The 27,360-nt window shown below is 56.8% G+C and overlaps 3 protein-coding genes across 22 annotated transcripts; 1 reads left to right on the forward strand and 2 right to left on the reverse strand.

Moving 5' to 3' along the window:
• Positions 1-2,693: 2,693 nt before the first annotated feature.
• On the forward strand, positions 2,694-16,433 carry CCDC120 (coiled-coil domain containing 120). Of its 15 annotated transcripts, none has more exons than XM_032842931.1 (14): positions 2,694-2,927; positions 6,715-6,797; positions 6,932-7,095; positions 7,786-7,822; positions 10,313-10,412; positions 10,589-10,679; positions 10,826-10,959; positions 11,640-11,780; positions 12,129-12,429; positions 12,767-12,829; positions 13,100-13,274; positions 13,402-13,500; positions 14,514-15,431; positions 15,928-16,433. In XM_032842931.1, exons 6-14 carry the CDS (start codon positions 10,631-10,633, stop codon positions 16,040-16,042), a joined length of 1,995 nt encoding a protein of 664 aa, XP_032698822.1. In that variant the 5' UTR covers positions 2,694-2,927; positions 6,715-6,797; positions 6,932-7,095; positions 7,786-7,822; positions 10,313-10,412; positions 10,589-10,630; the 3' UTR covers positions 16,043-16,433. The 15 variants fall into 15 exon arrangements, with proteins under 15 accessions (XP_032698822.1, XP_032698818.1, XP_032698823.1 ...); XM_032842930.1 differs by lacking the exon at positions 2,694-2,927 and adding exons at positions 2,935-5,091; positions 5,225-5,290 and having other exon boundaries at positions 6,715-7,095; XM_032842927.1 differs by having other exon boundaries at positions 5,034-7,095.
• Positions 16,434-17,477: 1,044 nt separating this feature from the next.
• On the reverse strand, positions 17,478-20,395 carry PRAF2 (PRA1 domain family member 2). Its single transcript, XM_032842949.1, has 3 exons — positions 20,089-20,395; positions 18,730-18,947; positions 17,478-18,306 (listed from the first exon to the last, which is right to left on the reverse strand). The coding sequence occupies exons 1-3, from the start codon at positions 20,265-20,267 to the stop codon at positions 18,167-18,169; spliced, it is 537 nt and encodes a 178-aa protein (XP_032698840.1). The 5' UTR covers positions 20,268-20,395; the 3' UTR covers positions 17,478-18,166.
• A 416-nt stretch (positions 20,396-20,811) lies between these two features.
• Positions 20,812-26,178, reverse strand: WDR45 (WD repeat domain 45). 6 transcript variants are annotated; one of them, XM_032842943.1, is made up of 11 exons: positions 26,013-26,168; positions 24,316-24,387; positions 24,109-24,183; positions 23,915-24,019; positions 22,914-23,022; positions 22,676-22,791; positions 22,241-22,320; positions 21,916-22,124; positions 21,726-21,827; positions 21,496-21,641; positions 20,812-21,231 (listed from the first exon to the last, which is right to left on the reverse strand). In XM_032842943.1, the coding sequence occupies exons 1-11, from the start codon at positions 26,044-26,046 to the stop codon at positions 21,122-21,124; spliced, it is 1,158 nt and encodes a 385-aa protein (XP_032698834.1). In that variant the 5' UTR covers positions 26,047-26,168; the 3' UTR covers positions 20,812-21,121. The 6 variants fall into 6 exon arrangements, with proteins under 6 accessions (XP_032698834.1, XP_032698839.1, XP_032698835.1 ...); XM_032842948.1 differs by having other exon boundaries at positions 22,697-22,791; positions 26,013-26,164; XM_032842944.1 differs by having other exon boundaries at positions 22,914-23,019; positions 26,013-26,163.
• Between the last annotated feature and the right edge of the window lie 1,182 nt (positions 26,179-27,360).

The following is a 27,360-nucleotide window of genomic DNA, read 5'->3' on the forward strand; positions in this document are numbered from 1 at the left end:
GAAAGTTTTGTGGAAGACTCTTTGGTCTACTGGTGTAAATCCTTGGGACTTCCATGAAGACCCACAAAATTTTTGAGGATGAATGTTATACTGACAGAAACACTGGCCCAGTTGGCTTGCAAGAAATGGAGATAGGATGAAATGAAGGAAGGATGTTGGACTCCCAAAATTCTACTGGAAGGACACAGGGCTAAAGCTACTTAGCAGCAAACATGTGCTACCCTGCAAAAGAAAGGATTAATGATTCTGAGGGCAGAGTGATGGGCCCAAAGGTGGAGCCCCACGTCACTGTGAATTAGTCCCCGGTCTTGAAACCTAATGGAACGTGCTCTGTTGGATTTCAAAATTACTTGGGACAGTGACACCTTGTTTCTGTCCATTTTTTTCCCTTTTGGATTAAGAATGCCTATAACTCCTATCTTATGTCTGTCCCACCACTGTGTTTTGGGGACAGATAATTTACTTTCTAGTATCACAAGCCGGGTGATAGAGAGGAATTTTGCCTCAGGTTGGATCATACCCAGATTCTCACTTATACCTGACTCAGATGATAAAATTTGGAACCTTTGGGCTGATGAAACTTAAGTGAGATTTTGAGGGGCTCCTGGGTGGCTCAGTCGTTAAACATCTGCCTTCAGCTCAGGTCATGATCCCAGAGTCCTGGGATTGAGCCCAGCGTGGGGCTCCCTGATCTGCAGGAAGTCTGCTTCTCCCTCTCCCACACCCGCTGCCTGTTTCCCCTCTCTCGCTGTGTCTTTCTCTGTCATATAAATAAATAAAATCTTTTGTTAAAAAAGTGAGATTTTGAAGTTGAGTTGATGCGGTAATGGATGAAAGTTGGGGGGTATTGGGATGAGGTACATGTATTTTGCATGTGGGGTAGATGTGTATCTTTGGGGACCAAAGGGTATAGTATTGAATGATGCCCCCCCCCAAAGATATGCACATCCTAATTCCTGGAACATGTGAGTGTACTTTAGATGGCAAAAAAACAAAAACAAAAACAAAAAAAAAACCGAAAGGAAAGGAAAAGAAAAGAAAAAGGACTTTGCAGTTTACAGATGTGATTACGGTGAGGATTTTGAGATGGGGAGATTATCCTGGATTATCACTATCACGAGGACCCTAACTGTAATGACAGGTGTCCTTATAAGAGGGAAGCAGAGGCAGATTTCAGAGATGGAATGGATGGCAATTGTGACCAAAGCAGAGATTGTACTGATGGGGCTACAAGCCAAGGAATGCTGAGAGTCCCCATTGTAAGAAGTGGTGACAAACAGATTCTCCCCTAGAGTCTCTGGAGGGATTATGGCCCTGCTGGCACCTTGACTGTGGTCTTCTGGCCCCCAGAACTGTGAGAGAATACATTTCTTAGGTAGTAAGACACCAAGTTTGTGGAAATTCATTACAGCAGCCACAGGAAGCTAATGAAAATGGCTTGGGGTAGATTTGGTGATTGTTGGAGGGATGATGCTCAGAGATTATTAAAGACACTTTGAGGGACGCCTGGGTGCCTCAATCGGTTAAGCATCTGCCTTCAACTCAGGTCCTAATCTCGGGGTCCTGGGATCCAGCCCTGTATGGGTGGGGGGGCGAGTCCCTGCTCAGTGTGGAGCCTGCTTCTCCCTCTCCCTCTGCCCCTCCCCCTACTTGTGTTCTCTCTCTCACTCTCTCTCAAATAAATAAATAAAATCTTGAAAAGAAAAAGACAGTTTGAGGGTATAATTAGGAGCCATTGGAAAGTGTTTGGGCATTGTTGGAACCATCAAAGGGAAGACTGAAGGGGTTTGGTGGGTTACTGGAAGGTGGTTTGGAGGTGTAGTTGGGAGACTGGGAATGTAAATGAGGAATGCTTACAGATAACATTGGGGACTATTATAGGGAAGTTTAGAGTGTAGTTGGGAGTTTTTGGAAGGTGGTTTGGGTGGTATGGAAAAAACAGAGTTTTTGTGGGTATGGTTGCATGTAATTTAAAACAAGGTTGGGTATAGTGATCATTGAAGAGTGGTTTGGAGGCATATTTTTGTGCTGCAGAGTATGGTTGGGAGGATACATGGGGAGCGATTTGGGGTCCATGGGGGTGTTTTCGGTGCATACTGGGGGTGGACGGGAGAGGGACTTGGAAGTGCTCTTTGGAGGTTAATGGTTTCAAGGCTGATTGCAGATGGTTTAGGGGAACGGGTTGGGGGGTAGTGAAGGGTAGTTTATTCCTACAGTTCGGGAGTCCACGGAGGTTGGATTGGGGGTACTGCTTGGGATCAGTGGATCATAGTTTGGGGATGCAGTTGGGGGGATGATGGAGGGTGGTTTGGAGACACACAAGTTTAGAGGAGAGTTTAGAGGTGTGGTGGTCGCTGATAGAAGGCAGTTTGGGGAATTGTTTGGGGGTCCGTTGGTGGGTGACTTGGAGTGAGGGGCGCCAGTCTGATCGCGGAGGGGGCGTGGCCTCCATAGGAGAGCGCTCCACCACCCCTCGAGAAAGAGTGTGCGCACGCGCTCCCAGCTGGTTCGCTCCTAGCGCTCCGAGGGCAGGAAAATCGAAGACCCAAACTAGCGCCTGCGCACTAGGTCTCCGCCGCTGCTGTGGTCTCGCGCCCCGCCCCCCGTCCCCCCACCTCCCCCAGGCTCGCGCTCAGCGGCGGCTGTGTCCGTGCCGCCGGGAAGGGACGGACCCGAGGTGAGGGTCGGGGGGGCCGGGGTCCACCGGCCGCGGCCGAGCCGGCGCGCCTCTCCCCCTCTCCCCGCGCCCCCCGTCTGGCCCCCACGGCTAACAGTCGCGCGGCCGAACGCGGCCCACGGGCAGGGCGCGGAAGGGGGAGTAAGCGCGAGGCCGGTACGAGCGGGTGGGGGGCGGCGAGGGAGGGGCGCGCCCACCACCCCTCCAGGCCTGCAGGGACCCCGCCTACGTCGCGGGACGCGGACCTTCGGTGAGTAACGCCCGCTTGGAGAAGAAGGGAGGAGACAGGGCGGGGTGAGGGCTCGGTAACGCCAACAGGGGATGTACTTGCGCGCGCACCCGCGACCTCTGACCCTGTGGTCTCACTCCAGACCCCGACCTGACCTGACTACATCTTTTTTTAACCTCGAGCTCTGGCCAGTCTTGGCCCCAGGACCTCCGATCTCACCCCCAACCTAACCATATTCTGGCCTGGTGTGATCCTCAATCCCTGTTTTGTTCCCTTAAACCCAGCCCTGACCCCAAACCCCACCCAGTTCTGCTCTCGGGATCCTTGGCCTGCCCCTGCTCCATCTCTGAAGCTCATCTTGCCTTGTCCTGATCATCCCAGTTTCTGGCTTGATGCTTGACCTGTCTGTTCCCTAAACTCTTGTTCAGCCCCTGATCCCCTTCCAGTCATGTCCTGTCCCCCTAACTGCAGTCTGATCCAGGTCTGTCTGGATTCCTGATCTCTGAATTCTAAACTTTCTCCCCACCCTGTGCTATCCTCCTGGTCCCCTCCTGACTCCCCATCTCCCTCCTGGCCCACCCCCTTTAGACAGTCCCTCTGTTTCCTGCCCTGTCCCTGCCCCCACCCCTGTGCTGTTTTCCCCTGTCTTCTCTTGTCCTATCACTGTCCTCATTCCTCTCCTTATTCTGTCCCAGTCTTTTCCTGTTCCTTACCTCCATTATGAACTGGCCTTTTCCCCTCTCCCCTTCCTTGACCACCATCTTGGCCTGTCCCCCATCATGTCTTCTGACTACCATTCTATACTGACCCTTCCCTGCTCTTTTGTTCCTTGCTGCCCCCCTACGTTTTCCTCTGACCCTTGTCCACAACCTCACTCTATCCCATCCCCTGGCCAGTGTCTTGGCTCCTTCTCTGTCCTGCCTCCTGACCTCCATCCTATGATGACTCTGATTCTGTCTTGACCCCTACACTCCTTCCTGTTCTCTTCCTTCATCCCCTCCCAACTCCAGGCCCTTGTTCTACCCCTCACCACGCCCCTCCACCCTGTTCAGATCTCCCTCTTCCTAACACCCACTTTCCCTCTCCTCTCAGCCCAGAAGAACTAGGGTCCTGTTATACCCTGCCCCTGAACTTAGAGGTTCTACTATTTCCATGATTGCAAGTTCATCCCAAATGCTTCTCTTAGTATAAGCAAGAGCAAACAGCCTTGGCCCTGTGTGGCTAAGGGGGTTTTCATATGTGATGCCCTTCACCCTCACCCAGTGATCTCACACACAGCTTGCATTTGTCTCCCTGCCCCAGGAGGTCATGTAACTGTTCCTATGTCCCCCCACCCTACCCAAGTGTGAAAGAACATCCTAAATTATTCAGTGACTCTCTGGGAGTCTGTGAGGTCTGGATCATGTTTCCAGCCTGGCTAGGTTGGGGGCTGCCCCATGTCAAGGTGGGGGGTGTGGTGAGCAAACATGCAGGGGTGGGAGACTCAGGAGTATGTGTGACTCTTCCGTGTCATGTTAACCCCCATCTGCTAGTCCTGATCCTGGGTGTGCATGATCTCTGCTTTCCTGGCCTGAAAAAATCCATTCCAGGCCAGAGGCTTCAGGGCTTGATGGGGGTGGGATGGGGGTTAGAGGGGTTCTATCCCCCTTTCTCTGCTGTAAGCAATACAAATTTCGGTGCTAAGTCCATCCCATCTGTGTGTGTGTGTGTGTGTGTGTGTGTGTGTGTGTGTTGGGGGCATGTGTGTCGCTGGGTGTTAGAATTAGTCCTATCCTGTATTGACAATAACAGCTAGAGCAATACAAGTTTCTTTCACTGAATCTCCTTGATTCTGAGGACAGGCAGGGAGAATTTGGATAGCAAGAAGGTAACGTGTTATTCAATTGTGTTTTGTTCCTGCATTTGTCATAGAGAGTAGTAACAGCTTGAATAATGAGATACTAGACCCCTCTCATTTATCTAAAACACTTATCCAAACCTATTTTTTGAGCCCAATGTGAGGCTTGAACTCATAACCCTGAGATCAAAACCTGAGCTGAGATCAAGAGTCAGACGCTTAACCAACTAAGCCACCCAGGCACCCCTGTCCAAACCTACTAATAACAACACAAGCGTTCATTGTTCCAGTGTCTGTCTAGCACCTGACTTCTGAGAGGGAGCACTCGGATAATCCAGACAGTGAAAGGTACCAAGTTATCTGAAGAGGTTTTTTGTTTGTTTGTTTTTGCATTTTACATAGTGGGGAGGGTTCAGATGATGAGGGATAATGGCTCCAACTAAAAGATATATTCAAATCGATTCATTTCCTTGAACTCTAGTGGCAGGAGTTGGAACAGTAAGAGGACTGTGTTGTGTGAATATATTTGGTTCCTGCATTTTGCCTGGTGAGTAAGGGAAGCTCAGAGAGTACGGGACGCCAATTCTATCTCAAAGGTGTATCCAGATCCATTCAGGTCCTGTATGTGGATAGTGAGCTTTTGGAGAATGTGTCTGAATAGGTTTGGTTCCTGCATTGTTGATGTTGGGTAGCTAGAGGTCTGATAATGATGGAAAACAGCTCTGTTTCAAATATGTCTGGTTTGATATTTAGGGAGGGTTCAATGTCTGGGTGATAAGTGGGGAGGCTGTGGAGGCTGAGGTATACCAGTTCTGTCTCAGCAGTGCATCTGCATACATTTAGTTTCTGATTTTGGATAGTGAAGAGTTTGGACATGCTTATTTGAGGGAAAACAGCTCTGTTTGAAATTTATCGGGTGGAGCTGGGGGTACCAGCTCTGTCTCAAACACACACACACACACACACACACACACACACACGATTCCCGAGTTTGGATTGGGAGGAATGTTGTAATTATGACGGCCAATATATATTGAGCACTTACTTACCAAGGGCCAGTTACTGTCCTAAACAGTCTTAAGTGTCTTAATTCATGTCATGCTCACAACAGCCCTGTGAAGTGCATATTGTTGTCATTACCCCTGTTTTACAGATGAAGACATTGAGGCTCAGAGAGGATAAGTGACTTGTCTGGGCAGCCACATAGCCATAAGTGGCAGAGCAGGGTTGAATCCCAGAGCCATGGTTTCCTACCCCTACAGGAGGCCACATGGGGCTCAAGTCCCAGCTGTGGTGGGACCTAGAGGTTGGCCATCTTGCAGGACGACGATGTGTGTGGGTGATTCTGCCCCACCTGTTGGCCTGGCCCAAGAGGCCCAATTACCTGCTCTCCCCTCCTTACTCCTGCCCTAGCCCATCTCCACACGGGTTTATTATTGTTGTTATTAACAGACATTAACGACGTGGTGTGAGTTTCCTTGTACTTTGAAATGCCTTCCAAAGTGATTCTGGTCTCTGTTGGCCCTGGAAATGCTGTTTACCCATTTTACAGATGAGGAAAGCTAAACCTTGGTGCTCAGTCTGCATTGCCAGCCAGATACCCTTGGCCGTCTCAGCTCTGGGTTCATAAGTGTCCCTCTTCCCATCGTTCTTGCTGTCCCCCAAGAGGCGGGAGAGAGGCCGTGGCTGAGGGGACACTCCCCATGGACACTCAGCCACCCACCTTATGGCTGCTGCCTCCACCAGCCCTAGGCAGTGGAGGCGAGGGAAGGGGGCGGATGAAAGGAACCTTTGTGTCCCGTGCCAGAAATCTCACTCCCAGGAAGAAAGGTGGGCAGGGTGGCAGGAGGCCTCGCATTGCGTGTCTACATATACGGGGCAGGGCATTGCTGGAACAGTGCTCCCCTCCAGGCTTGGCCCCCCTACCAAGTGGGGAGGGAGCTTTCCTCACTCTGCTCTTTCACATCACAGCATGGGCTGCTGCAGGGGCCCGGGTTGGGCTTGGGCCCTGAGGTCACAGAGCAGATGGTCCCAAATGGAGCACAGGATGTGTGGTATGTGCCGGGGCAGGCCAGAGCCCTCAATTTCCTTGACTCCTGGCCAGAAATGCTCAAGGGGGAGGGGTGGGGCAGAGCCAACCTGGATGTGAAGAAGCATGAGCCCCCTCCCCACTTTTCCTCCCTTGCAGGAGTAGCCCCTGTCCACCTCCAGCCCAGGACCCGGCCCCCCACGTTCTGAGTCCACCCGCTCTTATGCATCTGTGATCAGAATCAGGCCTCCTCACCTCTCCGAGCCCCAGCTTCCGCATCTACGAGCTGGCTATGAAGAGCTGGGTCTGCGTCATCCTCCCAGGTTTGTAGGGAGCAGTAGGGGTGAAAATGTGCATGATGTGTCAGTTGGCTGGGATGATTTCTTCTGGAGATGCAGAAGGTGGTAGGGCCTTGACACCCCAATCTTTCCTTGGAGAAGCTGGCCTCCTCTGTCCTGAGTTTGGCAAACTGTTACCCCAGTGAGGGTGGCGGTTGCCCCAAGACCTTCTCCCGCCTGTGCCTTGCCCTGGGAGGGAAAGGTAGGGGCCTCAGGCACGTGATGCTTGCTGCCAAGAGATACACCTGATTTATACCCGTGTGCTTAACAAGTCCCCAGAACTCCGTCCTCAGCTCCCAGGCAATGCCCTTGGGTGGGCAGGGTCTGATGTGGGCTTCTGGGTAGCACTAGAGGCAGCTCCACTCCCACGACCCTTGGCCCTTCTTCCTTTGTTCTCTACTAGGTGACTGGGGTGAGTGGGGACATCTGGGCTCTTTTCTTGGTCATGCTGAACACCCTGAAGGGACCTGGCCCTGAGATTGTCCCTGAGGGTGTCCTGAGCCCTGGTGACAGGCAGGCAAGGGTTAAGAGGTATGGGCTGGCCCAGGCCCTGGCCAGGTAGGCTGGGCTATTGCCTAGTGGGAGGCGGCCTAGGCATCCGCCACTGTGCTCACCGCTCACTGCCACTACCATCTGGAACAGGGCCTGATTGAGACAACTGTCTTTTTTTTTGAGGTACCTGAGGCCACCCCACAGCACCTCTCCGGAGTTGGTGAGCACCTGGGAACAGGGGGCCCAGGGGCGGGGTGGCGGGGAGAAGGGTGTAGGGTGTACTGAGCCTTCCCCTGGGAGAAAGCCAGGTCTGTGTGAGGAGTACAGTGAAGAAGGAGGGCCTGAGTAGAGGAGTGAAGCCCAAAATGTTCAATTTCCTCTCGTGGCATGAAGCCGATTCCTTGCTGGAAATGAATGAGGAGAAAGGATGGGGGAGAAGAGAAGTGAGAGTCCTCCTTCTCCACTGTCCCCCCTACTTCCTCTCCCCCTTCCTCCCCTGGGGAGTAGCCTCTGCCTTCCTGCAACCCCGGGGCCCTGGGGGAAGCCCAGACAGGGCTATTGAGAAACTGCTTCCCAACACCTGCCTGCCCCCGATCTGTTCACCCAGAGTGGGGGCTGGGGTGGGGGCTCTAGGGCAGTGTGGGGAGCAGTCCCAGACACTGGGAGTTTGTATTTGCCCCACTAGTGGCAAGATAGGGAAATGGGGGGTCCCCACTGAGGTGTTAGGGTGCCACCCAGGTGAGGTGTCTTGGTTGTAAACAGTCATTACGGCCAGGCCAGGAATTTCTTTCTCGGCTGTGGTGTCAGAAGGGCAGACCTGAAAAACCTGCTGGGCCCGCCTCTGGGTGTGTGTGGGGGGTACCCTCTCAGCTCTCCTGCTGCAGCCCAGCCTGGGACAGGACTCAGGGGCTGGGGGGAGGGAAGTTAGGGAAGGGGACTGCTGGGAACCCCCTTCGATCCCTGTCTGGGTGGGGACAGGGCAATTCTGGACCCCAAGGCAAATGTGCAGAGGGCAGGCAAGCAGAGGCTGAGGTTTGGGAGCTGGCTGTGGGGGTGTGAGGCATTGACCCTGTGTCTAGCCTACCCAGTGACCCCGTGACTCAGGCCCTAGCTATGTCCCCAAGGTCAGGCTGACAGGGTGGAGTCGGGGTTCCTGTCTAGACCCCATGTTGACTTCCAGGATGCCATGAGCTCCCAGGGAGGGAAAGCTCAAGGCAGCCCAGCATGGGATGTGGGACCTATCCTGGTGAATGGGCCCACCAGGGAGGAGTTGAAGTTCCTGTTGGGGTGGAGCCCTGGGAGAGTGCCTCAGACTCAGCTGGGAGCTGGGGAGGAAGGAGCTCCGGGAGCTTAGGGGCCCAAGAGGTTGAGCCCGGACCTCAAGGAAGCCCCGCCATGCCGGGCGACATCAGGCTGCTTCAGAGTACATGCTGCTGCCTGGCTGTGCAGAAAGGCTCTCAGGCCTGACCCCTGCCCCTGAGAGCGAGGACAGGGGGCCACCGTTTGCCGGGACTCAGTAGCAGGCCTGGTGGCCCCATGTTAACAGTTTGGCCACATTCCACAGCAGATAGATGGGGAGGGGGCTTGAACCCTCACCTCCTTGGCCGCCTTGGTCTCCACCACACCTGGCCCCTGCAGCACGACAAGCTGGGATGAGGAAGGGAGGGGACCTCTGTGGCCTCATGAGGCCCTCCCAGTTTACTGCTGCCTGCCCGAGGTCAGGCCAGGTGGTGGAAGGTGATGTCACCTGGCTCCCCAGCTGGGGAATGAGCAGGATGTGGGAGGGAAGGAGCAAACTCCAGAGGAGGGGATGAGGGCAGGGCTGGCGGCCAGCCAAGGCAGGCTCTGTGGTCAGCCAGGGTGTTTGGGGGCAGAGAAGGAAGCAGGAGGCTTGTTATCTGCAGCTGTGGACTTTGCTGCTCACGGTCCCAGCAGGGTGACTCCCTTCTGACTCCCTTCTGCCGGTACAGGACTAGAACTGACTGGGGTGGGCAGAGGGACTGGAGGGGTCACGGGGCTAAGTGAACACTCTCCCTGTGGCACCGGGGCCGCAGGATGGAGTTGGGATGAGGAGAGACCCACAGATCTGGGCTAGATCCATATCTCAGGTCCCTTGGCATTCTCTCACTTACGCAACAGCCATTCATTGAGTGCTCACTGCTGGCTCAGGAGTGTTCTGAGGGCCAGAGATAGGGTGAAAACAGGACAGGTATGTTTCTTGTCCTTGTGAACATGCAAGGGAAGCACAATCTCTTGTTGGACAGCAGTTTTGAGGGGACCTGGGCAGGGGCCCACCTCTGGAAGTGACATGCAAGCCCCGTGGTGTGTAAGCTTGCCCCCCTGGGGCCGGAGGGGTGAGACATGACAAGAGTGTTCCAGATAGCAGCCACAGCCTGGGCAAAGGCCCTGAGGCCTGCCGGGCTGGGAGCTTATGAGGAATTGATGGGCTTGGAGCAACTCCAGCCAAGGAGGGTCAGGCCCAAGGGGTGGGCCTGGGCCGCATCCTTAGCCAGTGGGCAGGTTATTTACCCCTCTGTGCCTTAGAGTCCTCGTCTCAGAAATGGGGGCAGTGATCACAGAACTGCCATCAAAGGGTGGTTGGAAGATTGGGTGTGGCAGGGAAGGTGACTGTTCCAGGACCCAGGTGCTTTATCAGTGCCCACCGTTGTTAGAGTTGGTTGAATCTGTACAGTTCATTCTCCCTCCCTAGGCAGGACTCCTGACTGCGGCCCATGGGCCTCTGAGGAGGCGTCGTAAGTCTGCCTAGCTCCCCACGTGCTGTGCGTCCACTCAATGGGAAGGGGACCAAGGTACCAGGGCCCAGTGGGGCCAGACGCGGATACGGATTCTGAGAGGGCAGGTTGATCAGGCGGGCAGGGTCAGGGTTCCCCTTACTCCCAGCTAGGGTGCGGGGCGTTGGGCAGGGGCAGGGGTTGGGGGAAACGTGGGATGCACTTCCTTAACAGCTCCTGTGCGTCACTGCCAGGCCTTGTCCAGCCATCAGCCACGGCCTCTCGACAGCACCAGGATGGAAGTCAAAGGTCAGCTGATCAGCTCGCCCACCTTCAATGCCTCAGGTGGGTGGCTGGTTCCCCTTCTCTGCCTCTGCCCCCACCTCTGAGTCACCGCCTGCCTACTTTGAAAGGGTTGGTCCTTGGCTGCACAGCTGCGCCAGGATGCTCTGGCTGATCTTTGCCTGGAACTTTGCTCCCTCTTTGTCCAGCTGCCCTGTTTGGAGAGGCTGCCCCCCAGGTGAAGTCAGAGCGTTTGCGGGGGCTGCTTGACCGGCAGCGGGCCCTGCAGGAGGCCCTGAGCCTGAAACTTCAGGAGCTCCGCAAAGTGTGTCTGCAGGAGGCGGTGAGGGCCGGGCCCTAAGTGTCTGGTGGTGGGGCGCGGTGAGGACCTGGAGGCCCTAGGCAGGCAGGTTGGAGTGGCAAGTGCCAAGCCACCTGTCTGGGCGGTAGATTCCCTTTCACCCTCTAGCTCCTCAAAGCTCAACTTCGATGTGTTAGAGTCAGTAAAATATGGTGGAGCAGGCCCTCAGTTCCCTATCAGCAATTTGAAATCCCCAAACCCTTCTAAACAATAGTCATTTCCAAAATCTGCCAGTAAAACCTGGCTTGAACTGACAAGGGGTGAGTTACCGTTTTGATTTACCCCTCTTGGTGTGAACAGCTACGCAGTTGGCCAGAACCCATAACGCAGTTCACAGCATGCAGCCCCAGGCCCTGAGGGGAGCGTGACGTCATATGCAGTATATAGACCTGTGGCCTTTATGAAAGATAAGAAGTTCCAGATTCCAGAGCAGGTCTCCCGACCTCCCATGCCCACTGCCCCAGGGATTTGGGCCACCAAGGGGCTGAGAGTCCACAGCACCCCTATTGGGTGGCAAACTGGGAGGGAGGAGGAGAAGCAACAGGCATGGGGTGCTGAGCATTACTGAGCTCCTAGTAGGACTTCTGTAGCTTCTGTAGTCATTCCTGCTGTGCCCCATTCCCCAGCTAACCCTCGGTAGTCTCTGACCCCTGCCCCTCCAGGAGCTGACCGGCCAGCTGCCCCCTGAGTGCCCGTTGGAACCTGGGGAACGGCCGCAGCTGGTCCGCCGGCGGCCCCCTGCAGCCCGCGCCTACCCTCCATCACACCCCAACCCAGCACACCACTCCTTGTGCCCTGCTGAGGTGAACAGACGGGCCTGGGGGGCAGGATGGGGGTGGGACAGGTACAGATTGCCACCTCGGGGTTGCAACCAGGGGAAGGAGAGGCTAAGGTGAGAAGGGAATGGCTTGAAGAAGGTGGGTTCTGGCTCTGAGGGAGGAGGCTGGGTCTCGTGGTGGTAAGCCTCTCATTCCCTGGAAGCTGAATCTGTCTAGTCCCTCCCCGAGAGGGCCCTGCCTGCTGAAGAAATGAGCTCCACCCCAGAACAGGCCCCGCCCCTGCGCTGGCTGGCTCTGCCCACACTTGGGCCTGGGCCTTGGCCCCTCCGACACTGACACTGGGTCCTGTCCCACCCTCTTGCCCTCCCGCAGGAGCTGGCTCTCGAGGCCCTGGAGCGGGAGGTGTCCGTGCAGCAGCAGATTGCAGCCGCCGCCCGCCGCCTGGCCTTGGCCCCTGAGCTGAGCATTGAGCAGCGCCGCCGCCGGCGCCAGGTGCAGGCAGATGCGCTGCGGAGGCTGCACGAGCTGGAAGAACAGCTGGGGGACCTCCGGGCCCGCCTCGGCCTCCCGGGGCTCCCCCCTCCGCAGCCCCTGGCCCTGGCCCCGGCCCCTGGGGCGCTCATCACCACCCAGGGAGTATGCCTGGGCACACGCCTCGCCCAGCTCAGCCAAGGTGAGCCGGCCCTGTCAATGCCCAAGTGTGGGCATTGGCCGAGCAACGTGGCAGGGAGGGGTGGATGGCCAGTGAAAAGTGGGAGTCAGGCGGAGCTGAAGGGACCCCTCCCGCAAGAGGAGTTGAGATAAATGGGCTCTACAGCGAGGGTGGGGCTGCTGGGAACTTGACCAGATGGCCCCAAGAAAACCAGGAGCCAAGCCTCAGGTGGTCTTGGAGTCAGGTAAAGGTGGGTTCTTGGGAAGGAACAGGCCGGGGAGGAGACCATCCGAGGGTGTAAGGGGACTGCACCTAGGCCTTGCCTTGATGCGCCTGGGTCCCCCCTTCTCGCCTGTAGAGGATGGAATCCTGCACTCGGAGAGCAGCTCCCTCTCGGAGTCTGGGGCCAGCCATGATAATGGTGAGGACCTCTGGCTCCCACACCCACCCTTGCTTTGATGCTTAGCCCCTCCACTCTCTCTTTAACCCCTCCTGAGCCATGCCCCATCCTCACGTGGGTCCCCCATCTTTCTTGCTTCACACTGCCCAGCTCCTCATCCCCAGTTCCAGCCTCGTGCTTTAGCTCCCGCCTTTCCTTTTGCTGCTCCCTGCTTCACTCCCCCTGCCCCTGCCCACAGCCCATCAGGCCCCCTCTCTTTGACTTCTCCCCCACTTTCCACCTTCTTCCCAGAGGAGCCCCGTGGCTGCTTCCCCCTGGCCGAGCGCCCCTCACCACCCAAGGCCTGGGACCAGCTGCGGGCCGTATCTGGGGGCAGCCCTGAGCGGCGAGCCCCATGGAAGCCACCCCCGTCAGATCTTTATGGGGATCTGAAGAGCCGGCGGAACTCTGTGGCCAGCCCCACCAGGTGAGGGTGAACCCCTTCCCTTCCCCGGGAGCCAGGAGGGGGATCCTGAGCCTGGGTGGGCAGGACGGCTTGCTGGTGGTTATGGTGTCTAACCTGGACCCCCACCTGGGCCTGTCTTTCTGCTCAGCCCCACACGCTCGCTGCCCAGGAGTGCCTCCAGTTTTGAGGGGCGAAGCGTGCCTGCTACCCCTGTCCTCACCCGGGGCGCTGGCCCCCAGCTCTGCAAGTAAGGGGACTCTGAGGGTGGGCTTGAGGACCGGAAGAAGTAACTGTTCATTCTGACGAGGGGGGCATTAGTAAAGGGTGTGGGATGTGAGAGGCTGGGCTTTGAAAGGTATATTTGGAAGAAGTCACTTCCTTTCTCTGAATCTTGGCTCCTTATCTGTGAGATGGGTATGATATCTGCATCTGAAGGACACTGTGGGCATAGTAAGTTCTGGTTCACATGCACTGAGCACCTAACACCTGCTGGGAATCCGTGCTCTGCGAGGTATGACTCTGGTCATTGCCATAAGGTCTACGCTAGGTAGATGCTGTTGTTATTCCCAATCTATGGATGAGGAGCCTGAGGCACAGAGAGGTTAAGTGACTTGGTAGTAAACAGAAGACCTGGTGTTCAAACCCAGGCTGGTTTGACTCTAGAGTCCATGCATTTAATCACTGCACCCTCCTACTTCTTAAATTCTTGCTAAGCACCTGCTTTCCAGGCTGTGAGTAGAACGAAGTCCCTATCCTTATGGCACTCGCATCCTGTGAACCGTGGCTGTGGGGCTGATAATTCAGGGTGGCTCAGACACGTGGGGGGGTGGGGGAGGGCAGAGAGTTCAGGAGTTGGATTCCAGGCCCAGGGATTAGGACCCCACTGCGAAGGGGCTGAGGGGCCAGGAGCTCAGAGACACAACCTCGCAGGGCAAGGGGGCCCCACGTGTTGGGAAGAGCCCTCTGCTAGCTTTCCTCTGTCAGTTTTCCCCCTCCAGCCCTGCACACGCTTACATCTCCCTTAGCGCTAACACCCCCCCATACGTCTTCCATCCCTCTGCCCCCCAGCGTGGGACAGAACCTCCACTGCCTTTTACACGCCCCCACCTGACCCGTTTGTACACGAGGTCTCTGATCCTGGGCCTCCTTCAGAGATGCGCAAGTGGAAGCTCAGAAAGAGATGGGGCACAGTGGGCCAGGCACTCTGCCTGAGATTTCCGATCAGTCATACTCTCATCACCCCCACCTCTGTGTCCCCAGACCCGAAGGCCTCCATTCTCGCCAGTGGTCCGGCAGCCAGGACTCCCAGATGGGCTTCCCCCGGGCAGACCCTGCCTCCGACCGTGCCTCCCTCTTCGCAGCCCGCACCCGTCGAAGCAACAGCTCTGAGGCCCTGCTTGTGGACCGGGCAGCTGGTGGGGGAGCTGGCTCCCCGCCTGCGCCCCTGGCTCCCCCTGCCGCTGGCCCCCCGGTCTGCAAGAGCAGCGAGGTGCTGTATGAGCGCCCACAACCAACCCCTGCCTTCTCCTCCCGCACAGCTGGCCCCCCAGACCCTCCCCGGGCTGCCCGGCCCAGCTCAGCTGCCCCTGCCTCCCGTGGGGTTCCCCGGCTCCCACCTGTGTGCGGGGACTTCCTCTTGGACTATTCCCTGGACCGGGGCCTGCCCCGCAGTGCTGGTGGTGGGGCGGGCTGGGGGGAGCTGCTGCCTGCAGCTGAGGTCCAAGGACCCCTCTCCCGCCGGGATGGGCTCCTCGCCGTGCTCCCGGGCCCACCACCCGTGTACACAGCTGACGGCAGCAGCCCCCTCCTCCGCAGCAAGGACCCCCACTCCCGTGCCACCCGCACCAAGCCCTGTGGCCTATCCCTGGAGGCCGCCGAGGGGCCCGAGGTGCATCCAAGCCCTCTGCTGTGGATGCCCCCCCCCACCCGTGTCCCCCCGGCCGGTGAGCGCAGCGGCCATAAGAACCTCGCCCTGGAGGGGCTGCGGGACTGGTACATCCGCAACTCGGGACTGGCTGCCGGGCCCCCACGCCGGCCTGTGCTGCCCCACGTGGGCCCGCAGCACCCGCCCTTCCTCCATGCCCGCTGCTATGAGGTGGGCCAGGCGCTGTATGGGGCCCCCAGCCAGGCGCCGCTCCCGCACTCGAGGAGTTTCACGGCACCCCCTGTCTCCGGCAGGTATGGGGGGGGCTTTTACTGACGGGTAGGGGTCTCTGGAGGCAGATGGCAAAGGCATCCAGGCTGGGGAGCAGCCAGTCATGGGAGTTAGTGACTCCGACCGCGAGAGAACTAGCCGCAGCCTCGCCTCAGGGTCCTGGGCCCTGCCTGACCTGCATGAATCCGCGGGGTCTTGGTGGAGGGGTGTCTTGGGCCCTGGCAACAGCAGCAGCTGTCTACCAAGCTGTAGAAGAATTCTGATATTTGAACAAAACAGTGCATGTCTGCTGAAAATGAGCCTTGAAAGCAGGGTGCTGGGAGGAAGGGCCTCCCAGGCCCCTCGCCTCTCTCTTCTTCCTTTTGCCATGCCCCCATGCTTGTGAGCCTAAAGGTGCTGTCCTGTGCCTGCCTCCACCTCTTTAACGAGCCTCTTTTCCTCTCTTTCTGTGTCTTGTCTGTCTTTCCCTCTCTTCTCTGTCTTGGCACCCTGTCCGGATTCCTGCTACCCCTTCTAAAGATACTACGCGGACTTCCTGTACCCCTCGGAGCTGAGCTCTCGTTTAAGTGACCTGACGCTAGAGGGGGAGCAGTCCTCCAGCTCTGACCCCCAGACCCCGGGGACACTGGTCTGACCCCTTGTTGTCCCAGGCATGACTTTAGTCTGGGGAACACACGGCTGACCTCGCTGAACCCCGGGGTGTGATTGCTCAGTCCTGGGGGGGTGCCGACCTGATCTTCCAAGGCCCCTGGCTCCTTGTGGACCCACGAAGGTGTCTGACTCCCTGCTTCCCCTCTTATGCTGTGCTGGGAACTGGGGCCCTCAGCCAGCTGAAAAAAGAGGGGATGGTGTAATGGGGGCTCCAGGCCCCTTCCTCCGTTTCTGTTTACACTTGTGATTTAGGTATTCACTGTCTTCCCCCAACACTAGACCTTTTATAAAAGGGAAACTGTGATCTCGTCCTGGTTGGGTTCATTCCTATCCCCATGCCCAGCCTGTTCCATTTAGGAACCTCTTCCCCCCCCCCAACCCAAAACCCGGACAATATAGGGTCTCAGGGCCCTGTTCGGGGCAGCCAGGAGACTGGTGTGAACAGAACTCCCTGCCATCCCCCCCCACCGGGGCAGTTCTTGGGGAGGTGGGCTCTCTGCCCACATTCGGAAGGACTGAAGTCTGACTAGGGGGCTTGGGTTCATTTTCCTACTCCCAGGTGTGCCCAAGGGAGCCCCAGCCCTTGTCTGCCTGTCTGTGCCCACTGCCTCTGCCCACAGGTTGAGATGGCCCAGCCTCTGCCCTATCTATCCTGGTCAGGAAGCCAGCCCTGCAGGAGGGCTAAAGGGCAGAGCCGCCGGGTGTGTTGTGTCCTGGGATGCTGCGGTGGTGGAGCCTGGCATCGGCTCGATGCCAGGAAAATCCTCAGGTGACGTCTGGCCACAGGCTGCGTCACGTCTTCCTTGGCTTTCTTTCCATCCACCACTTTTTAAACAAATCTACACAAGCTGTGTTTTCTATGATACCTATCTGTGACTTTCTGGAGCTAGAGGTCCCCTGACCTCCTTTACCTGGTGTTAAACTTTTCTTTTTCTACCAATGGATCTGGGCCCAAGACACTACCCACACTGGAAGGGGATTTCTATAATAAATGTGTAAACCGAACCCATGTATCACTCCGCTGTCTGCCTTGCCTTGGGGGCCACTCCTGTAGTTAAGACCAGGTTAAGATATTTTTATGATGCCAGATTATCAAACAAACACTGGGAACAGCCTAATGTCATCCACTTGGGCTTCACTTGCTGTGATGTGGGGCAACAGCTTTGCCTGTCTGTGCTCCGATTCCTCGCCAGCCCCGGACAGGAGCCGTCAGTAATACAAATGATAGGAAATACTGCCTTTAACTGCTCTGTGCTCTGCCCCAGAGGGAGCCACTTGGATGAAGGAATGCAAAGCTTCCCTGCTCAGTCCGCATACTCGACAGAAAGAGACCTAGTCAGAAAAAGTCCAGCAGAACTGAAAAGCAGAAGGCCACTACTGGCCACTGAAGCTCATGGACTTGACCCCAGAAGCCCACGTTGGCTTGAGCGATGCACCAGCCTTTATTGTTGCAGTAACACTGATTATAGATGCCCCATTCCAGGTCTACCCCCACCCCTCCCCACCATACCCCTTGGTCCTCATCACTGTGGAACTTTGGAGAGGGCAGAACCCCTAAGCAGAGCTGGAAAGAGGCAAGTGGGACTGGTGTTTGGGTCACATGGAACCAAGGGTTCAACAGCATCAGGATGCCTGAATTCTCTGTCCTGATGTGGGCTGGGAACACTGGGTCCCAGGTTCAAGATTTGGCAATGCCCTAACCTGGTTTCAAAGCCAGGGTAGGGTCTGGAAAAGCCTTATTAGTCCCGGGTTCTAGAGAATGCCTTGGTCCCAGATCCCAGCTTTGGGGCTGAGCATGGGAGATGGGTGGGTCCCAGATTGGGGGTGGGGGGAGTATCTCTGGGTCCAGAGTTTGAGGTTGGCCACGGATGCTCTGGGCTCCACGCCCCAGGTTCAGGGCTGGGGAAGTGTGGTCCCCTAGGTAACAGGCGCTGGGTAGCAGGGATATCCCAATTTCGGATCTGGGTTGGGGAGGGTCGCTGATGTCCTCTGCTTTTTGAACTGGACGGGGCCCTCTATTTCAAGGGCTGGGAAAGGGCTCTGGGTCCCTCTACAAAGCCAGGGTGGGGGTGGCATTCTCCAGGTCTTGGGTACAGATCCCAGACCCCTAGGATCCAGCCTCCTGCTCTTGTCCCAGCGCCTCCAGTAGCAGGCCCATGGGCGTCCGCTTGAGACCAATACTCTCAATCTTGTTCTCGATCTTGTTCTTGAGGTTTCGCAGGCGCAGCGAGGCGTGCACCAGAATAACTGTGGGCAGTGCCGAGAGGAGCAGGGTCAGTGGGATGAGACCTCAGCTTTTAGCCAATGGGGGCCCACAGAGGAGAACTGGAGCACGGGCAGGCCAATAAAGTGGTCAGCGGCCTGGATGCCTGCGATCTGAAAGCGTGGCCGAGAGTAATGAGCCTTGCAACAGGGGTGTGGCCAGGGAGGGCTCAGGGTAACCCGGACGTGGCCTGGGGAGGACGCTCAATACTCAGAGCGAGGCCCGAAAGGGCGGTAGTAAGAGGGGCGTTCCTAGAAGAGGGAAGGCAAAGCCAGGGAAGGCGCTTTGCGAAGGCGGTGTGGCCGCGCCCGCCTGGTGTCCCCGCCCCCTCTTAGGGCAGGGCTGGCCTGCCGCTGTGCGCAAGCGCTGGCCGTTTATTGGGCTATCGACGGGTAGCGGATACTTACCAAGCACAGGACCCGCGATGCTCAGCAGGAAGGTGCAAGCGCCGCCCACGGCCCAGAGAACAAGGAGGCCGAAGGCAAGCACTGCGGCCAGGCAGGCGGCGGGGTGGCTGCGGCGGCAGCGGCGCACGGCTGCTTGAGTCTCAGCCGCCCACACCAGCGCGCCAAGGGCCACCGTCACTACCAGCGCGCTTAGGAGGGTGTGCAGCGGGCGCACGTACCTGCGAGGACAATGGAACTGAGCTAGCCCGGGCGACGGCAAGAGGGCTGCCCAGCCTCCAAGCCTCCCCGTCCACCCCCATCCCGCACCCCAAGAGCTTTGGTTCCCCCCTCTCAGGGACCTCTAGACCGGCAGATAACTCCTGCCAGCCAGTCTCCCAAAGGTTCCACCCTCCAGGGCTTCCGACTCCCAGGAGCCCTGGAGGCCCTAATTTCCTTTCCGCCAATCCTACAGTCCCATCTTCCTTAGCTCTCCCGTTTCAGGTCCTCTCAAACCGCTAGGCCTTCAGGCTCCCAGACCTTAACAGCTCTTTTTCTTCCAGCCCTACCCCGGCGGGGCCCCTCTCCAACCCCTCAGACCCCACCCCCACCCGTCCCCAAATCCACCCTTTGGGCCCATCCCTGTAGATTCCTCTTCCAGGCCTTCTCTCCGCGGGCCCAGGGTCTTTACAAGACCCGTTCCAGACTTCCTCCCCTTCAAATTCCCCATCCAGGTTCCCACTCCCAGTACATCTCTCCCCCCATCATTGCTAGCACCCCTTCCATGCTTTCAGTACCACTCTTAACTTCCTACCCTGCGCAGGTTCCTCCAGGTTCTCCACCCTTCTCTGGTCTCAAGCCTTCCACCACTGGGTCCTCCCTCTCCGTTCAATTTCCCCAAGAGGTACATGCTCCTGGAATGTTCCAATCACAACCAGGCCCCCCTCCACGCCTAGTGCCTCCTCAAGCCCACCCTCCCAACCCTTCAACTTGACCACATCCCTGTCCCTGTCCCTGTCTCTGACCGAAGTCCTCCAAGGCCGCTTTAATCTGGCCCCATCACTCACGTCCTCCCCCTCCACCCCCACTTTCACTTTCAGGCCCTTCTTATCTTCTGGTCCACCTCCTTACCCAGTTTCCTCTCCAGTCCCACATTCTCCATCCTCCCGACCCGCTATCCCCAGCCCGTATCCCACCCAAGGCACTCCTTATAACCACGTTCGACTTCCTTCAAGTCTCCCCTCCCAGGCCCCGAAGATTTTCCATCTCTAATGAACTCGCCCTTCCAGCCTTCATCCCCCTCCCATTCCTCAAAACCCCACTGGTCCACCCTTCCTGCCCGCAGTCGTCCCCGGCCAACCGGCGTTCCCCTCCCTCCCTCACCCAGCCAGAGCGAGACCGAAGCCGAAGCACAGAAGGTAGTTGGTTTGGTAGTAGAGGAGGTTGTTGATGACGCGGTGGCACCATCGCTGCGGGTCGCACGGATCCGGAGCCGCCAGACGCGCGGACCCCAGAATGAAGTCGTCCAGGGCGCGTAGCGGTGGCAGCCGCACCTCCGACATCCTGCCGGTCGATGTAGCTGGACCAGCCAGAAGAGAGGCCGGACTACAACCCCCGTTGTACCCTGCGCCGCCGCGAGGGACACCGGGAAATGGAGTCTGAGTCCAGCAGCTGCTCTCTCATCCACCTAGGCGGACTACGTAGCAGCAATGCACGTGACCAGAAATGCCAGCAACACGCCGAAAGTGTAAGGCAGCAGGGGCTGCCGGGAAATCAAGTCTTCGCCGCCGGGCGAGGCACTCCCACCCACCCCCAGGTGGGGGCGCCCAAGGGGCGGTTCCTAGCCCTGCTGACCGCTCAAGAACACAGTAATCCCGACCTTCCAGGACATGCAGTAACACATTCTGGGACATACAGATGGGGGCTGTCAGACTCCGGCAGGATTGCAGGATCCCATTGTTAGGGTCCAAGAGGGCCACACCTACTTGGAAACTCCCGCAGGGCTTTTTCAGCTGCATCTCCTCAGGCCCCACCCCTGCACACCAGGTCCAGCCATAAATACTATCAAGGGCCTTTTTTTTATTCGTATTCACCACATCAGAGATGTCTCTTTCTGGGAAGGTTTTTTAATCCCCACAGGTGAATTAGGGCGCTCCCTCTAGGTCGCTAGCAGTCTTCAGGCTGGGAGTCCCAGGGGGGTCTCCTCCCTCCATGGGTACCTGGCCTGGTCCTGCAGGCACACAGTCCCCAAGAAGTTTTTTGGGGGAAAGTGAGCTATGTAGGCATTGCATTGCTGTTTGGAAGGTGGGCACCTGCCCCATTACTGCTTGCTGGCTGGTAGCTTCCACGGCACTCCTGACCCCCTGAAGGCTTTGCAATCTAGCACGGCAGGTCCCTCACACAACCCACAGTGTCCTCAAAAGTCATCGTCATCACAGATGTCAAGGTACACATCAAAAGCCTCTCTGTTGCAGTTTCCATCAGGAGTGAAGACATATTTGTGGAAGGTCCCATCTACACAGATGGCTGAAAGCGGGGAGGGTGGGGAGGGGGGGAGAACAGGTAAAAGGTTAAAGGCTGCTGAAGCCACCCACTCCAATCCTCGACAGTGTCCCATGGCCTACAGTCTACCTCCAGGCCTTTGTTCAGGCTGTCCCTCTGGTGATGGAGTTGAGCCGCCCGCTCTAGCTCTCTCCGGCTTCCCATGCCCTGAAATTCCTGCAGGTCCAAACTGCAGGACTTTGCCCATGCAGCACCCCTGGTCGAGAGGCAAGAGCTATTCCCACTCACCAATGACAGAGTTGACGTTCTTGGAAGTATTGCGACCGAAGGCGCAGATGCAGGCTGACTCGGCAGGCACGGTGAAGCTCGCCAGGCTCCACTGAGAGTCCACGTACTGCCCAATCATAGGCCCCACCTTGCCCACGCGAGCCAGCCTGCAGGCAGCACTGGCTGAGCCCAGGTGTGGGACACAGGCAGGGGGACGGGGGACAGGGTGGGGCCGGGCAGGGAGTACTCACGCGGAGCGGCGGTTGAGGCGGGTGTCCTTTAGAGCAAAGATATGGACTGTGCCCTTATCGCTGGAAGCGCAGAGGAACGAGGAGTCATGGCTGAAGTTGATGCTAGAAGACATATCGGCAGTGATGCACACAGGTCAGGTGGCAGAGGGTCATAGGGTCAGGCAGCCCGCCGCACATACCCTGTGCTCACCAGTAAAGGGTGGCAGGGTCAGTGCCTCGGCGCAGTTCCACCAGTTTCTCCTTGGACTGTGTGTCAAAAAGGCGAATCAGGGTGCCCTTCTGGGAGGCGGAGGCCACTACCGTGCCTGGCTGGTTCAGGGATACACAGGCTACATCGCTCTGATGTGCGTTGATGGTGAAGGGAGCAGAGGAAGTGCCAGGCTTCGTGCTTGCCAGGTCCTGTGGGAGGAGCAGCAGTCTGGGCTTGGGGTAGTATGGAAGGCGGAGGCCAAGCATCCACAGAACGGGCCAGCCCAGCCGCCCACACACCTATACTTGCCCCCTGGATGGCTCACCACAAGTTGCAGGCTCCCACACTTGTGTCCAGGGAACACCAGCAGCTGCTTCTCCAGGCTGGGGCAGAGGTCACAAAGCCCTAGGGTGTGAGAACGAAGTGTTGGGGGAGGGGGTAGGCTGGTAAAGGGGAGGCAGGGCCCAGGCCATGGGCCCGGTGGGGTCTCGGAATGGAGGGAAGCTGAGTAAGGGCCAGACTTTGACCTTCCACGATATATGGCCCCCAAAGAATGAAATGTCTTTACTGGGTGCTCCTTCCCTGCTCTCTGGGGCCCCCAGGGGTGGGAAGACAGAACTGGCTAACGGATGGAAAGACAGACAGACGGGGAATATGAGCCTCTCTGCCAGGGACTCTCTCCCTGCCCCTTTCCTAGCTTCTCTGGGCGCCCCTGGCGTTCTCTCACTTCCACCCTGTCCACTGCCTCCTGCCCTCACACCTGCACACCAGGTCCTCTCACCCTTGGGGTTGTCTCGAGTGTCAAACTCGAACAGCTTTCGGGGATTGTCGGGGAAGGAGTACACGTAGATGCGGTTCCTCAGCACGATCACAATTCTGTGGGCATCACACAATGGAGGAGGTCCATGAGGGGAGGGCAGGATGCCCATGGAGGACTAGCCCTTTTGCCTGCTGTGGGGACCTCCTACCTCCCCCACCCCAGTCCCCCTCAGGCTCACTTGTCATGGCGCATGCGCACAGCCAGCACTGGCTTGGTGAAGGTGAACTCCAGCACCAGCTTGTCCTTGGAATCCTTGCCCTCCCGGGCATCATCCCAGATCAGCACTGCTGGGCAGGTGGGTACGTTGTCGGGGCCAAGGTTTAGGGTGAGGGGCAGCCCTGGTGACACAAGACCCACCCCTACTCCCCATGGGACCTCAGCCCACTCGCTTAACCTTCTGCTGACACCAGTGTGAGCCTCATGCGGCAGGAGCACCTGTGAGTGTGATTCCCGAGGGCGCAGGTTTCTCAGACTGTTATACTCATTTACAGATGAAGAAACCGACACTCAAGGGGGCTGAGTTATCGGGCCAAGGACCTCACTGCCCGTCAGCAACCAAGCAGGGACTCACACCCAGGCCTGGAACTTCCCATCAGTAACTAGCTCTGCCGCCAGGCTCCCAGTCCATACCCCTGAAGACTTCCACGATGAATCCTAGGGCTCTGTGACTCGCCTAGGGCCTCTCCTGCCATGTCCCAAGGGGATTAGCAAAAAACCTTAGAGCAAGATGGCTCCTGAGGCCCAAAGCAAGAGGGCACGGCTGAGATGTCTCCAAGATTTTAAGACCTATTGGTTGTGTGACTTTGGAAAAGTCCCTTGACCTCTCTGGACGTCGGTTTCTTCATTGTAAAAATGGGGATAACAATACTTCCTGCTCCGTAGAGGTACCGTGAGGATTAAATGAGTTAGTATCTGTAAAGTGCTTAGAACAGTACCAGGCTCACAGCAAGTACTCTGGAGGGAAGGACAAGGCATACATGAGGCATTCAGTTAGTGTTAAGCAAAAGCAAAACACCAAGCTTCTCAAGCAATGAGCTCCGTGACTTCCAAGCTGTAGGCCTCACTGTGTGACTCTGAGGTGCTCTAACATCTTCATCTGCCCACGCCTTGGGGGTGCCTGGAGGAAGCCAGGATTCCGGGGAGTCGGGGCCAAGGGCAGGAAGGGATGAAGGCACTTACCTGAGATCTCTGAGAACTTGGGGCTGCTACCACCACCCACTAGGGCCAGCAGGTTGGAGCGGTGCAGCATTTCCACCAGGCCCATGCTGCCCACCTGCTCATGGTCTGGACAAGGACCAGGGTGTCAGTAGGGGTGGGAGCCAATGCCCGGCCCATCCCTTCTGCCCACTGCCCCTCCCCCACCAACAGCTCACCCAGATGCCCCTTCTCCATCAATGGCTCCACGTTGTAGATGCGCACACCGGTCTCCATAGCACAGCAAAAACAGCCTGGTGGAAGGGGGAAATTCGGGCTGCCTCGGCTGATGCCCAGGTGGAAGCTAGGGGCTTAACACCCACCTCTGACCATTCTTTCCCTTCCTCCCTCCCAACCACAAGGGCGAAAGCACGAGCCTCTCTCACTTTGGTCTTGGTTGAAACGTAGACTGGTCACTCCTCGAAGCGGCTGCTGAGTCATGGTCCAGGATTGCTTCCCTGAACACAGATGGGGATAGAGTTGGGAAGAGTGTGGTGTTTGCCCTCCAAGTCCTAGAACTCCTGTCCCCAAAAGATTTCTTCTTCTTCCTCCTCTGCTACTTACTGCCTCCAGTGGGACTACAAAGACAACAAAACTGGGGGATAGTTCTGGGGTCTCCACTCTATGCTCCCGAGACCCCAAAGGGCATGGCAGGAACTCCTCCATCTTCTCACACTTGGTTGACCCCAGCTCCAGGCCCACATTGACTTGGCTGGACTCCCTACCTCCTTCTTAATCCATGGCCCTCACTGTGTGCCAGGAAGTAATGGGGTAGAGGGTGCCCTAGTGATATCTCCTCCCCACCGCCAGTCAACCCTGGCCCTAATGCCCCACATGGCCTGCAACCACCCCCCATTCGTTTCTCATCTTCACACCTGGACCTACCATCCAACTCCACCTGTCAATAAACAGAGAAAGGGGCTAGGACCCCGCACCTCCCTGACCTGGCCCTGAGACTTGCCATGTTTGGTCCACCACCCACAGGCCTTCCCCTTCTCATGCCCTTCTGAAGCTCCCAACCTATTCCACCATCTCAGAGTCCTCTCACACCTTACCTCCTCCCAGACTTCTCCAAACCCCTTGGGGACCCCGTGCCTCGCTCCAGATGACCCCTTCTCGTGCCATGCTAATTTCTGCCTGACCAGGGCCAGCCTGGATGTCCTCCCAGACATCCTTATGCCCTAATGACCCTACATCAGATCCCCCTATCACTCCAAATCACACACCCCGGGACATCCCCTCCTGCATGCTCTTCTGTCTCTGACTCCAACATCGACTGGCTTGAACCTACTTCCAGGAATCCCATTCCCCTTACATTCCTCCTCCAGATTCTCCACCCTCTTCCCCAAACACCCTGCCCCAGGGCAACCCTTCCCCATCAAGACTTGCCCAGGACACACCTCCCTAAACCCATACCTGGCACAGCTCAACCCCACCAAGACACATGCCCCAGACCCCTCTAAGATTCCTGTCCTAGAGCACCCACACAGCCTTCAAACTCCCATCTCCCCAAGACCTCTGCCTAAGCACACCCCCTCCCCATCCTCCAAGAGCTCAAACCTACCTTCTCCCACTTTGTACCACCTCCACTGGACTGCCTCTGTTCCCAAAGACTCATTCTTTGGAGAGCCCCACCTTCCAAGACCCTTTTTTGGACGCCCATTCCAAAGATCTTTGACACTTAAGAACCCTGCCCCGGGATGCCTCACTTCCCTCCACTTCCTCAAGTCCAAGACCGCCCTCATACTACTTCCAACCCAGGCACCCACTTAAGCTTCCTGTCTGAGCCGCGCCCCCATCTACCAAGATCTCTGTTCAAGGGCCCCTCCCGCCCCAACCCTCCCCCAGACTCCAACCAACTCTGGAATCATGCCCCAGTTCCCCACTGCCTGCACTGACCTGACCTCCGTGCGTTCCCGATCCCAAACCCTGCTGTCGGTGCCGCCCGCGGCCCGGTTTTCTGACCTCCCGGGCCCTGACGCCCGGCTCCGGTGTTTACATCAGGTCTCACTTCCGGGGGGAGGGAGTCTGTAACCGGAAGTGACTCATCGCGGCCGGAAAACGCGGCCGCAACCTTGCTCACCCGGTTTCCAGGCCTTTGGAGCAACGCGAGCCATAGCTGCATCCCCCGGCGAGGCTGTGCGAGGGCGTGGCTGTCTGAGGGAGCCGAGGCGGGTGGGCGACAGAGACTTGGCGTCGCTGAGCGGAATAGGGCCGACCACTCCCCAGCTCACTCCTGCTCTGAGAGCGAGAGGCGTTAACTTTCTGGGCTAACAAGACTTGGGCCTCCGAGGTGGGCTAGAGTGGCCTTTCTTGTTGGAAATACTAGTCCTCCCGGATTTCTAGAGAGGCGAGTGGGGGAGGCCGGAGGCGGGCGCGGACCTGGAGACCTTGAAAGCTGAAACTCCTTTTGCCCAAGGGAAGCCAGCCCCTCCCCTCGCTTGATTTTGTTTACAGAATGAAAAATGAGGTTTTAATGGGGAGAGGTACACGTGCTCACTGCGGAAAAAAAGCCCAATGGTGTGCATACTGGAAATACTTTTTAATTCAGCTTTTAACTTTGGAGGTAACTGGATTCACACGTACTTTTGAGAAATAATACAGAGAATTCAGATGTACTTTTAAGGGTTTCCCGCATTTACATTAACATGTAAATGATGGTAAAATGTTACAATCAGGGTGTTGACATTGGTACCATCTACCCATGCTTTACTTTCTCTCAAGTATTGCTTTGATACTTTTTAAAGTTTCTATTAATGTATAATGGATATCTGTTTCAATTCCAACCTTTTTAAAAAAGATTTATTTATTTATTTGTCAGAGAGAGAGCACAAGCAGGCAGAGCGGTAGGCAAGGCAGAGAAACAGGCTCCCCGCTGAGCAAGGAGCCCTATGCGGGACTCCATTCCAGGATTCTGGGATCATGACCTGAGCCGAAGGCAGCAGATCCCCAAGATCTTTGCCTAACCAACTGAGGCACCCAGGCATCCCAACTTTCTAACTGATTCATGGCATTCCATGGAATAAATGTAGCATTGTTCAACTCTTCTCTTACTGATGGCCATCTAGGTGGTTTCAAGTATGATGTCAACATACTGTGAATTTGGGCTCCATATCCTGTCCTAGGCGTGACTCCACTACTATGATCCTTGGCAAAGCCAATTTTCTGGCTTTCTTCAGTCTACTTGCTCATGTCCCAGACCATATTTAACTTAATTCGGTTTGGGTCCTGCCACTCCCATGTCTTTGAGATTGCTCTTAACCAGATCACCCGTGAATAATAATCCTGTCAAACCAGCCGTCACTTCCTTACGGCAGGCACCCTCTCCTGTGACTGGTGCATTCCAGTTTCTTACTCTCACTCTCTTGGTTTTTCTCCTACATTTCTTTTGTTATTATTATTATTATTATTATGAACGTATGATCTATTAT

The sequence above is a fragment of the Lontra canadensis genome, unplaced genomic scaffold (genome assembly GCF_010015895.1).
Source record: "Lontra canadensis isolate GAN:19392208 unplaced genomic scaffold, GSC_riverotter_1.0 scaffold134, whole genome shotgun sequence".
NCBI classification, from domain to species: Eukaryota; Metazoa; Chordata; class Mammalia; order Carnivora; family Mustelidae; genus Lontra; species Lontra canadensis.

Coding starts and splice junctions, on each gene's coding strand:
- PRAF2 (XM_032842949.1), bottom strand. CDS start 20,267: ATGTCGGAGGTGCGGCTGCCACCGCTACGCGCCCTGGACGACTTCATT. Junction 18,948..20,088: donor TTCGGTCTCGCTCTGGCTGG/GTGAGGGAGGGA, acceptor TTGTCCTCGCAG/GTACGTGCGCCCGCTGCACA. Junction 18,307..18,729: donor CATCGCGGGTCCTGTGCTTG/GTAAGTATCCGC, acceptor CACTGCCCACAG/TTATTCTGGTGCACGCCTCG.
- CCDC120 (XM_032842927.1), top strand. CDS start 10,631: ATGGAAGTCAAAGGTCAGCTGATCAGCTCGCCCACCTTCAATGCCTCA. Junction 10,680..10,825: donor GCCCACCTTCAATGCCTCAG/GTGGGTGGCTGG, acceptor CTCTTTGTCCAG/CTGCCCTGTTTGGAGAGGCT. Junction 11,781..12,128: donor ACTCCTTGTGCCCTGCTGAG/GTGAACAGACGG, acceptor GCCCTCCCGCAG/GAGCTGGCTCTCGAGGCCCT.
- WDR45 (XM_032842943.1), bottom strand. CDS start 26,046: ATGGCTCGCGTTGCTCCAAAGGCCTGGAAACCGG. Junction 23,023..23,914: donor CAAGTTCTCAGAGATCTCAG/GTAAGTGCCTTC, acceptor CCACCTGCCCAG/CAGTGCTGATCTGGGATGAT. Junction 21,828..21,915: donor GACCCTGCCACCCTTTACTG/GTGAGCACAGGG, acceptor TATGTCTTCTAG/CATCAACTTCAGCCATGACT.